The 13,353-nt window shown below is 35.8% G+C and overlaps 1 protein-coding gene across 1 annotated transcript in view; it reads right to left on the reverse strand.

Annotated features, from left to right (window-relative positions):
* UVRAG (UV radiation resistance associated) overlaps positions 1–13,353 on the reverse strand; it is a 320,954-nt gene that overhangs the window by 124,640 nt on the left and 182,961 nt on the right. The window contains exons 9-11 of the mRNA XM_057750060.1: positions 6,982–7,066; positions 5,346–5,433; positions 2,584–2,644 (exon numbers count right to left, since the gene is read on the reverse strand). Coding sequence (XP_057606043.1) covers positions 2,584–2,644; positions 5,346–5,433; positions 6,982–7,066 — 234 coding nt within the window. The remainder of the gene's footprint in view (positions 1–2,583; positions 2,645–5,345; positions 5,434–6,981; positions 7,067–13,353) is intronic.

Here is a 13,353-nt window from a genome sequence, read left to right on the forward strand (position 1 = left end):
TCTAAAAACATATATCAACTCGTATCATTGCCCTTCTTGAAGTCCTTCAGGGTTTTCCCACTCCACTGAGAATAAAACAGAAACTCCTCCCAGTGGACTCAAGGCCCTGGCTGACTCTCCTACCTCTTCTGATGGAACTCTTCCATTTTCTCACTATGCTCCAGCCACACAGGTCTGCTCTGGTTTTTTCTGTCCTTCCTTCCTTCCTTCCTTCCTTCCTTCCTTCCTTCCTTCCTCTCTCTAACAACTAATTCCAATTACATTTATTGAATGCCTTCTATATGAAAAGTCCTTTCAAATGTTATCTCAGTCAATCATCACAATGAACTGAAGATGTAAATATTACTTCATTTTACAGGTGAAGAAATTAACCTTTGAGAGATTACATAATTTGTTCAAAATACATGTATTTCTCCCATGCCCCCCACCCTGAATTTTTTCAGATGTATCAAGCCCATTCCTCTATATCCTCCAAGATGACCACCCCCTCTTCTAGGAATGCTCCTCCCCCAGCTGTAGTGTAGTTGGTTCTTTTCAGCCTTCAGGTTATGTTAAATGCTCTGCTCAGAGAGGTCTTCTCTGACTGCTTTATCGACAGTAGGGTCCCCTGTTGTCTCAGAGTTCTCCTTTATTAACACTTGTTAAATACTTATTTTCTTGTTTATTGCCTGTCTCCCTCAATGGTTACATGTTACATGAAAGAAGAGAATATATTTGCTTTTTCCATCATTATATCCTCAAAACACAGCACAGGGTCTGGCATTCGGGTGCTCAATTGACATTTTTTTCAAGGCATGAATATTCTGTATCCCTGTAATCTGGCACAGGGCTCAAGGTACTTAATAGATTTATGAAATAAATGAATGAATGAATGAATGAGTGGGGAAAGAGATGTCATCAGCTTCAAGACACCATAACCTAAAATTAATATCAAAGCACATTTGTATGACTCACAGAGATTAGAGGGAACACTGTACAATGGAAACCAGACAAATCCCAGCAAGATCATTACTTAGGTTTGTGGTCTCAAGCAAGTCACTAAATAGCTCATTTACACATTGTAAAATGAGATTACACCACCTTCCTTATAGGTTTCTTTTGTTTGTTTTCGGGAGGATTAAAGATAAGGCAAAATGTCTTGCTCTTAAATAAAATCTTAACAATCATATAAAACAGGTACTACATGAATTAATGTGTTCCCACTATCAATTAGAAAATCAACTCAAAGCTTAGATGACTTGCTCCAAAATATATGATTTCTAGAAGAGAAACCAGAACTCAAATACAGGTCTTTCCATTCCTGTTTTATCATTCTTCTTTTTTTTTTAAATTAATTTATATTGAAGTATAGTTGAATTACAATGTTGTATTAATTACTCTTATACAGCAAAGTTACTCAGTTATACATATATACAGATATATACACACATATATATATGTATATATATATATACATTCTTTTTCATATTCTTTCCCATTATGGTTTATCATGGGATACTGAATGTAGCTTCCTGTGATATACAGTAGGACCTTGTTTATCCATTCTATATATACCAATTTGCATCTGCTAATCCTAAACTCCCACTCCTGCCCTCTCCCACTCCCCTTCCCCTTGGCAACCACCAGTCTATTCTCTATGTCCCTGATTCTATCTCTGTTTCATTGGTAGATTCATCTGTACCACTCTTCTTATATCATGTCCCAACTACTTGTTGTAAGCCTTGTTGTAAAGGACAAAGGAGGTAATATATTAAAACATTCTTAAATGTTAAAGGACCACAAATAACATTTTTTTATAGGGAAATGGAAGAAAGCCCCAATCAGAACTAGTAATGCTCTCTTCTTGGATAAGTTATTTCCAAATAGATTAATGTGCTAGCTTTGGGAATAATCTATACAACTACTTAATAGTCCTCAAAGCAGTGTTTACATTAGGAGAAAAGAACCCACTTTGCTAATAATAAAAGTAATCTTTCTACCAATATGCCAAATAAAATAAGTTCTTTCCTTTGGCATACTGGTAAAGAGATTAGGAAAAATATTTTAAAATATAGCAATTACTATGAATCATATCTATAACATCTTTAATGTAAATTTATTTTAATTAAAAGAAGACAAAAATGACTACAATAAGTTTAACCTATGGGAGTGGGAATATCACAAAACTCAATTTTCAAATACTTTTTATGTCAGCAGAGATATGGTTTTCTAAATAGAACAGAATAATGTTAATTGCTATGCTCCCAACACAAATTTTTCATGAAAAGTCAAAGCAAAAGGACAGAGATATTAGTATTCTGAGAGTCCTAACGTCTACTTTTCTTAAAGCCCACTCAAAAACTATTTTCTTTTAACTTTCAAATAGAAAGTTCAATAATTTTTTTCTTCTTGACTAGACCAAATTTCCTAAGTCTTCCACCAAGGAATCTGACTCTATATACTTACAACTGAGACGGGACAGAAGGTACAGAAACCCTTCCAGATAAAGTGCCAGGCAACCAACATTTCAAGATATCTCTCTTTTTCCCTGCAACACACCCATATATTATATCAAATCTTTAGAAGTAAAAAGAAATAAAGTACCTTGGAAGTCCTCAGAATTGGGCAACTTGACACCACATACAAAGTAATCCTTGTGCTCATTCTGTGAATACAATCAAAGAATGAAATTAATTTTGTTTATGTATAAAGCAAAGAAGCTCTAAATCTAAAAAATTCAGGTCAGTATTAATTCAAAGACAATACCGTCATAGACTCAAAATATTATCCTAATTGTTGAAGCTGAGTGAACAGCACGTGATGATGTTCTCGGATGGGAAGAATCAACATTGTGAAAATGACTATACTACCCAAAGCAATTTACAGATTCAACACAATTCCTATCAAATTACCAGTGGCATTTTTCAGAACTAGAACTAGAAATTTTACAATTTTAAAAGTTTACAATTTAAAATTTTACAATTTGTATGGAAATGCAAAAGACCATGAACAGCCAAAGCAATCTTGAGAAGGAAAGATGGAGCTGGAGGAATCAGGCTCCCTGACTTCAAACTATACTACAAGGCCACAGTGATCAAGACAGTATGGTACTGGCACAAAAATAGAAATACAGATCAATGGAACAGAATACAGACAAACCCACGCACACATAGGCACCTTATCTTTGACAAAGGAGGCAAGAATATACAATGGAGAAAAGACAGCCTCTTCAATAAGTGGTGCTGGGAAAACTGAACAGCTACATGTAAAAGAATGAAATCAGAACACTTCCTAACACCATACACAAAAATAAACTCCAAATGGATTAAAGACCTAAATGTAAGGCCAGACACTATAAAACTCCTCAAGGAAAACATAGGCAGAGCACTCTATGACATCCATCAAAGCAAGATCCTTTGTGACCCACCTCCTAGAAGAGTGGAAATAAAATCAAGAATAAACAAATGGGGCCTAATGAAACTTAAAAGCTTTTGCACAGTGAAAGAAACCATCAACAAGACAAGAAGACAATCCTCAGAATGGGGGAAAATACTTGCCTATGAAGCAACTGACAAAGGATTAATCTCCAAAATATATAAGCAGCTCATGCAGCTCAATATCAATAAAAGCAAATAACCCAATCCACAAATGGGCAGAAGACCTAAATAAACATTTTTCCAATGAAGACATGCAGATGGCTAACAAACACATAAAAAGATGCTCAACATCACTAATCATTAGAGAAATGCAAGTCAAAGCCACAATGAGGTATCACCTCACACCAGTCAGAATGGCCATCATCAAAAAATCTAGAAACAATAAATGCTGGAGAGGGTGCGGAGAAAACGGAACCCTCTTGCACTGTTGGTGGGAATGTAAATTGGTACAACCACTATGGAAAACAGTTTGGAGGTTCCTTAAAAAACTACAAATAGAACTACCATATGACCTGGCAATCCCACTATTGGGGATATACCCTGAGAAAACCATAATCCAAAAAGAAACAAGTACCACAATGTTCACTGTAGTGCTATTTACAATAGCCAGGACATGGAAGCAACCTAAATGCCCATCAACAGATGAATGGATAAAGAAGAAGTGGCACATATATACAATGGAATATTACTCAGTCATAAAAAGGAATGAAATTGAGTTATCTGTAGTGAGATGGAAGGACCTAGAGTCTGTCATACAGAGCAAAGAAAGCCAGAAGGAGAAAAACAAATACCGTATGCTGACTCATATATATGGAATCTGAAGAAATGGTACTGATGAACCCAGTGACAGGGCAAGAATAAAGAGAACGGACTTGAGGACATAGGGTGGGGGGTGAAGGGGAAGCTGGGACGAAGTGAGAGAGTAGCACTGACAAATATACACTACCAAATATAAAACAGATAGCTAGTGGGAAGCTGCTGCATAACACAGGGACATCAACTCAATGATGGGTGATGACTTAGAGGGCTGGGATAGGGAGGGTGGGAAGGAGTCATGAGAGGGAGGGGATATGGGGACATATGTATAAATACAGCTGATTCACTCTGTTGTACAGCAGAAACTGGCACAACAGTGTAAAGCAATTATACTCCAATAAAGAGCTTTAAAAAAAAAAGAGTATGTGATGATTTATTACACTATTAACTGTACATTGATATATACTCGAAATTTTCTATGCTATAAACATTAAAACATCATATCGAAGCAAAAAGCCATGTAAAATTTTAATCATAAAACTATCTTTTGACCAATTCATAGCTATAAATGAAAACTTTTAAGTAGAATTAACAAGAGTCTGTGAGCAACCTAAAATCATATTAGCTTTCCTCTCAGAAAATGTCTAAGTCTCTTTTCATTAAAAAGAAAATGAAACCACCAAATTTAGCATTTTTAGTTCTCTAAAAAAGAATCCTAATCAGTTACATTTGTATTTACTCTAAAAAACCAGATTCAGAAACTTAACATCCTGACAGTTACTTCAGGAATATCTTAATAAATACTAATAAATATGAATTAATTTAGCAGTTACATTCTGAAAACAATGCACATGTATCTGCAAGTATGTGTCAGATACGGTGAAAGTTGATAATATGGTTGAGTACAAAGGTCCTAAAGAAACAAGAAACAATTTGGCATTCTTTCAGATGAAGATGAGTGCACTCCACTACCAAACTGATAGAAAAAAATCAAATTGTGGAACCTAATGCCAACTAATTCTAAATCTACTTTTTAAATAAATATTAGCTTCTGAATGAATCATGATAGAGCATGTGATTAAGACTAGAGCAATGAATTTTTCTTCTGGGTGGAAATTTCAAACAGAAATCATCTTTAAAAAATCTTTTTCTCTCAAAAAAATTGAAACTTACCAAATCAATAGGGTAAATGTAGGAAAGCTCAGATAGTAATTGCCTGCAACGAATTGTCAACTGAGCATTAGTCTTCAGAAAGAGTTCTCTAATAAGGAAAGAAAAAAGCACATTTGTTAAAAAAAACATGTTTGCATGCTTTCTAACAGTTATTTCCACCTAGCTGATGCAGAGAAAGAGCAAATGGTCTGTACTGGGCCACAGAAATTCATAAGTAGAAACAAGAATAATAGCTAACATGAGTCCTGACCTATCACTAGACACTATCAACCAAGCTAACTATATACTGAGGCCTACTGTATGTGGCCAGCACCATGCTAAGAGATGTAAAATGTACAAATAATCATTGACTGGGCACCTACTACTACATGCCAGGAGCTTTACAAATGGCTTCATTTAATTATTATAATAACTTACTCAGTTGATATTACTTTACCCATTTTACAAACAAGAAAACAAGATTTAGAGAGGCTCAGTAAGCTGACCAAGGTCTCATTTAACCTGAGGCCAGTTTATTTTTAGGAAATATCCATATGGTATTTCCTCAAAAAAGTATTCTATTTGCATTTACAACTACCTCAAAAAATAACCCGTTGCCACATTACAGAAATAATAGAATTAGAAAGACAAAGCAAAAAGCTGTGGCATGAGATGATGCAGCTCTTCTCTTGAACTATTTAAGAAACATGACCAACAGCTATAATACCCGTAGAGCATATTACCTGCTCGACTGTGTCAATAATTAAAAAGGGGGTAATTTAAGAGAAACAGTAGGTCAAAGTGGAATCTAAAGTAATACAATGCAAAGAACACTGAAGACTTAAAGGGATCTAGTCTTGCTCTCCTAGTGAAATGGACAAAGAATAACCTCCAGAGCTTTGCTTTCCTATCTGCAAATAAAGAGGATTAGATATGATGATCTCCAAGGTTCTTTGCAGGCTTCTCAATTGCTATGGTTTCTTAAAGAGAAATGCAGGATGGGATGACTTTCTAGGAAAAGTGAGTGAAGATGAGGAAAAGATCAGAGGTGGCAACATGTTAAGCATGTGCTGGAAAAAATAAAGGGAAAAACTATTGGCATTTGTTAAATGAATGTCACGGAGCAACTGAAATTAGCTATAGTTGTATGAGGCCATTTTACTGAAGGTTATTTGACAGTGAAGCAAAACAATCACAGTTGGTTCTTAAGAAGAGAAAAAAATAATGGTAAAATAGTATTTTAGAAGAAGTCTGCTAGCAACATGGAGGACGAACTGGAAAGCTGGAGAGACGGATGTTAGATTATCTGGGAGCTGTTGAGGTAAGTCAAGTGAGTCTGAAGAAAGTACTGAAAAAAAAAACTGTAAGCTGCACTAAATGTACAAGACAGGAAGAGAAGGAGATTCAAACATTAAGTCTGCGGCCCTGAAATCTAGAAGAACAGCATTCACGCTTCCGATTCTGACTACATACTAGGAGCTCTCATAACCGCCTCTAGCACGGTGCACAACACAGTAGATGTTGAATAAATGAAAGTGGCACTGAGCATATTAACTAGCATTGATACTGGAAGCTTTAAAAAAAATACTCCTTTTCCAAATTCTCTCCTCAAAGTAAACTCAATACTCACAACAACGATTCTCAGTGTTCCATTTACCTTTTCGCAGTACACTCCTTTCTCAACTCATTTAAGGATTCCTTCTGGAGTTGAAGCTTGAGGTGCTCAGTTGAAAATGCACTTCCTAGAGAGAGACAAAAGGAGACAATTCCAGATGTAACACTGCAGACAGGACTGCCCAGTCACAACCAAACAGGAAGAGCCTAGTCCCCTGACTGTGAGAGGGAAATAAAAAGTTAAAAGGTAAAATGTGTTGGGGATAGAGGACTTCTGGGGGATTAACCAGAATAAAACCACCTATTGCTTCCATTTTTATACAGCCTCCAGCAGGAGTCAAAGAGTAAGAGCCTAAGATCCTCTGCCCACAGGCTTCTGGGTTGCTGACCAAGAAACCCCAATGAGATTTTCAAAATTCAGACAACTTCATTTTTTAAAAAACTGGCTATGGACTCTGGGTGTTAAGGATGATTCACTAAAAGTGCATCAATTGTAACCAATGTACCACTCTGGTGGGGGAAGCTGTGCACAGGTAGGGGTTGGGAGTATATGGAGAATTTCTACGTCCTGCTCAATTTTGCTACGAACCTAAAACCACTTTAAAAAATAAAGCTTATTTGAAAAAAAAAAGTGGTTAATTTGTTTTCAACCACAAATGCTATATAACAACATTACTGAAAGTATAAAAAGTAGAGCAAGGAAAATTACCTGCATATTGACTACTATAATATAGTTCATAAGTATAACTTTTTTATGAAGTTTCATCTTATTCATATACATATAAGTAGTTTTAGTTATAATCACAGTGCACAGGAAATGTATATTCTGACTTTTCCAAATTATGTCTCAAGCATTTTTACATGTTGACAGATAGTCTGAGTTACAATGTTTAATGGCTTGTAAAAATTTAACTCCATATATGTGAATTAAAAGAATAGTCCACATTTTAACTGATATCCCAATACCTCAATTTCATTACAGGACATTTAATTTCCTCTAAGCATTTGCTTTAGCATGGCAATGATTAATATTTGTGTATATATGCCTGGTCTTTTGTATTTATATCAACTTTGGAAACTCCATTTTCACTTCTGTGGTCATAAAATCCTTTAAAATCTCCCTACTCTGAGAAACTGAGCTTGTCTCAGGTTCTTGATAACCAGGACTGAAAACTCCAAAGGTCCTGAAGCACAGAGAAACAGTCTTATATCCTGACATACTAAGGTCTAGATCTTAAAAAGGAGTTTAGTTTCATCAACTGTGATCTAACAAGAAAAGGTGCCCTAGACTCTTCTGCACATCTTCTCTAGGGAGGAACAAGAAGTAGGCTAATTGATCAAAATACAGTTTGGACCTTAGCACTAAATTCACCAGCATAAGTAATTTTATCAACATATGTCTAAACACCCTGCTCTTCTCTCCCAACTGTATTTAAATAGTAAGTTGTTAACTCTGCTCCCCAAACAGAACTTAAGCAAGGAATACCACTTATCTTCTTCAGCCCCAATATAATCCCTCCCCAGATTTCACCTTCAATGATTTCAGAAGACACTTAGGTTGACAACCTCCACTCCTCACCCCATGTACTTTTACCAGAAAGCACATGAATTCTTCCAGAACTGTACAAATTTGCAAAGTTATTCACCCCAGATAAAAGGCTGCTTCAATTCTAGTGAAATCATAAACAGGACCAAGACAGATTCGGGTTTCAAAATGCAGATGTTACACACCCTCTTTAGCTTTGAAGGTCTTTAGAACATATTACATGACCAGAAGAAAACAAAAACAAAAGCCCTTGCAAAACAAAGAGAGGAAAATAAAATTTAAAAATACACTAGCCAGCTAACAGATGGGGTAAAGCATTAACAATAGGTAAATCTGAGTGAAGAATATAGGTGCTCTCTGTACTCTTATTCTTGTCATTCTTCTATAAGTCCAAAATGATTCCCAAATAAAAAGTAAAAGAGTAGACTGAAACCCAGAAAAAGTCTCCTGAAAGGCTATGGTTTTTCCACAGCCTTTAACAGAATTAAGGTTTTAGAACGCAGACTGGCACCATCTCTTCAAAACATATTAGGTTCATTTTTCTGTTAAAAGGTAATACACCTCATTGGTTACATGGTGGTCTCTGGAACAAAACCGAGTCTGGTTTAGTTGGGCTCAGGTAGAGAAGAACTAAGTATTTCAAGATACCTCAGAAAACTCAACCTAAGTTCCAAAAGTCACTTCATAAGAAACAATAACATTGAGGCAATGATGTGCTCAATCTCTTTACATGTTGTTCAGGTTATGTATTATCAGCCTGAATGCTACATGATTGGTGCTGTGTCCTCCCAAGGATGTTATATATAGAAGCAATGATATCCATCTTTAACACCACAGATATATCCTACTTCTCATCAACTTTCTCCCCAGATTTAGCACTGATTGGCATCTTCTGCTTGAATCAATCTTTACTAAAATAGTTGCAAAATAATATTCCACCTCCAGTACTCCTTCCATATTTATCAGTCAGCATTCAGCATTCTCCTCTTGCTTCTCCATTAGCTATCTATTATCAGTATGGAACCATGAATTCTCTTTTATTTTTCAAAGATTTATAATTCATTGCTGTATTTAATTATTTTGCTGCTCAAGTGGTCCCAGATTTGACCAGCCTGCAGCCTTGTTCCAGAGCCCTTCTGACATACTATGATCACGTTACTCAACATATTGCCTTAGTTATTATCATTTTAACTGCTGCAAGATCTGTAGTGATATCCCCTGTCTCATTCCTGATACTGGTAATTCTCGCTTTCTCTCTTTTTCATTGGTCAGTCTGTAGAGGCTTATCAATTTTATTGATCTTTTCAAAGAACACTTTTTAGTTTCATTGACATTCTCTACTCTTTTTGTTTTCAATTTCACTGATTTCTGTTCTTGATTACTACCTTCCTTCTGCTTGATTTGCATTTAATTTGCTATTCGTTTCTAGTTGTTAAGGTATAAGCTTAGGTTATTGAATGAAGGCCTTCTTTTCTAGTATAAGCATTAAATAAATTTCCTCTAAGCTTGCATCCCTTCAAATGTTGATACATTTTCATTTTCATGCAGACCAAAATATTTTTCCAATTTTCTTTGTAATTTCTTCTTTGACCTATGGTATGTATACGTATACGTGCGCATGCGCACTTGTGTGCGCACATGTTGTACAATTTCAAAATATTTAGAATTTTCCAGGTATCTTTCAGCCAGTGATTTCCAGTTATTTCTGCTTTGGTGACAGACAATACTTTGCCTTATTTTGATTATTTTGTATTTATTTATTTTAAGACACCAAATATTACCTAACTAAATATTCCATATATACTTGAAAAAAATGTTTATTCTGCAGGTGTTCTACTATTCATTAGGTCAAGTTAGTTGACAATGTTGTTAATGTCGTCTATCCTTACTGATTTTCTACTTGTTCTATAAATTACTGAGAAATGAGTGTTACAGTTACTAGCTATAATTGTGTATTTAGTTATTTCTCCTTTCAGTTTTATTAGTTTTTGCTATACACACACACACACACACACACACACACACACACATACATACACTGAAGCTCTGTTGTTATATTCATACATATTTAGAATTGTTATATCTTTTCATGAACTAGTCTCTGCATCATAATCTAATATCCCTCTTTACTGCAGGTAATAGTCATTGTTCTGAAGTCTACCTTGCCTGATATTAATAGAGCCACTTTGGCCTTCTTGGTTGGTATTTGCATAGTGTACTTTTTCCATTCTTTTACCTTTAATCTATCTATATCTCTATATTAAAAGTGTGTTTCTTGTAGATAGCATTTAGTTGGCTCTTTCTTTTTAAATCTTAATAAAATCTGAACAATCTTAATTGATGTATTTAGAACATTCACACTTAATATAATCATTGATACATTTAGATTAAAAACCACTATTTTGTTAGTTGTTTTCTGGATGTTCCATTTATTCTTTGTTTCCTTATCCTTCTTTTCTATGCGTTTGGATTTTTTTTTTATGATTCCCTCTTTCTTCACTATCAGCTTGTTATTAGGGTGGAAGTGATATTCCTTCCACCTTTCTACATCCCAGATAGAGGCTAGAAGGCAAATCCGAGGATATTAATTTAAGTTTTTTTAAGGCTCTTCTCTGCTCTTTGTATTATCTGTTTCTTTTGGGTCAGCTATTCTGTTTGTTCAACTTGGTCTCATTCATAGTGTTTTCCTCAAATATATGATGACCCTTGGTTTTCCCTTTAAAACCATGAATAAGTGATTAGATTGGTAGCACAGGTAATAGTGCAGGTTTCCTTTGAAGCTATAAAGATTTATTTACATAAAAGGATTCACCCCTGAATAGCAGCTCAGCATAAGTGGGCAGGTCCTACTGGCAATTAGTGTATATATTAGCATATATGTTAGGAAAATTAGTGTATTGTCGTTCACAGTATATATGCTGGGAGAAGGTAGTACCTTAACTTTAAACCACTACAACTATCAAATAAGGAGAACTTTACTTTGGGATTATGTTACTTTAGGGTATTTCACTCCTAAGTAGAGCTGCCTGTCATGCTTTCCCTCTGGGTTGGTTGTAAAATCCCACAGTCAGGCTTTGCTCTACCTTTTTCTAGGCCCAAATCTCATACCATGGGACCTAACGAGGTCAGGAATCCATTACATTTAGAAAGCAGTTGGAGCAAATGTTATAGGAAGTTACCCCAAATTCAGGCCCAGTTACCTTAATTATTGCTCCATTATTGCTGATGTCCATACTTGGGAATTCCGAGTTGAGGCATCTGAGAGCTCTACCAGACACTCCCACTGCAGCCTTTTCCACTTGTGTTCCACGCTGCAGTTTTCCTCTACTCTAGTTTATTCATCAATACAATTGTTTACTTTGTGTCTTTGAGAACTATGTCAAAAATCTTTGCTATTCCAATGGCACCTTCTTTTATTTTCACCATCACCAAGGACTTATTCTTTAAGCATGTATCTTTATCATATCAATGAGTCATTGAGAGGGAGAGAAAGCAAATACATGGCTTGGTTAACCATACTTCAAAACTGCTTTCGGAAACCCCTGGCCCTATCCATGCACACACCATGGCTCCTCTGTTCAGCAAGAACTCAAGTCAGGCACTTTAATTTTAATAACCAAATGTCAATGCTGTCTCCCGTAAATTGAACAGCTAAAGAATATGAACCTTGCGTCAATCAACAAAACAAAACACAGACTCTTATGCTCTCTCTCACCAAAGAGTTTGGTCTCGGACTGGCCAGCGGCCAGCTCCTGTCAAAATTACAGTTAAAACCAATAAATTGTCATTCTTCTGAGTTTTCTACATCAAGGCAGATGACCAAAAAGCAACATACTTCGACTATTTTAGTTTTTCTCCCCGCAGAAATGCCTTTTCTGTACTATGATTTATGATGCTGCCCTTCTCAAGGGTTAATAGATATTTCTTGCTGTAACTTTTGCAAAATTGCAATTGACTGTATTTCATTATGATATTTAATATCTAGCACATAAGAAACTGCATGCTAAATTCCTCTTGGAATTTAGTGCCAAGAGAAGATTTTTTTTCTCCCTAAAGAACTGATATACTTCCTTGTAACAGGCAAAGGGAAATAACTGATCTTTCAGAACTATACACAATTAGCTTGACAGCTAAGAAGGTCAGAGCTAATTTAATGCTTAAAAACAATAGGCAGATCCTATGGGAGGCAGTGTACTATACTGGACAGACCATGGACGTAGGAATCAGAAAGATCTGGGTTAAATTTTACTTTCAGGACTCTAAACAGATGTTAATTTCTCTGAACTTCCTCTTCCTCATCTGTAAAATGGGGATAGTTTCACTTTTACTGAATATCTGCATTCTCACAACGTGCCCCCATGAAGCTCCAAGTAGACAGAGAAAGCACACAACCAGCCTGATTGATTTTACCTTAAAAATAACACAAAGCACAAATAGGCACAACATCCAACAATCCTACTACAATCTCCTCCTTAGCTTCCTTTTTCTTAGAGATCACCGCTCCATACATTCCCCCCAATCCTTAAGCCTCACCTAAATCCAATATATTAATTACCTTACTTTATAAACCTTGAATTAATCGGATTTCTTCATAGACTTACCTACACTCAGCAGCCTCTATGCCATTTTCTTAGCCTTCTCCTCCTGTTCAATGGATAAGGCATACACATCTTCATTTACACATTGAATTCCTTCTTTTCCAACCCCGTGTCATGCTACTTTCTTCCTAACAAATTATGTTCCAGCTACAGTGGCCTCCTTTCTATCCTACAGTCCAGGCACTTCCTATGTCCACCCTTTTCATGTGCTATTCCCATTGCTGGTAGCCCAGCAATTCTTATCGTGCAAGACTAAGCGCCTCAAGAATCC

The sequence above is a fragment of the Hippopotamus amphibius genome, chromosome 9 (genome assembly GCF_030028045.1).
Source record: "Hippopotamus amphibius kiboko isolate mHipAmp2 chromosome 9, mHipAmp2.hap2, whole genome shotgun sequence".
Classification (NCBI taxonomy): domain Eukaryota; kingdom Metazoa; phylum Chordata; class Mammalia; order Artiodactyla; family Hippopotamidae; genus Hippopotamus; species Hippopotamus amphibius.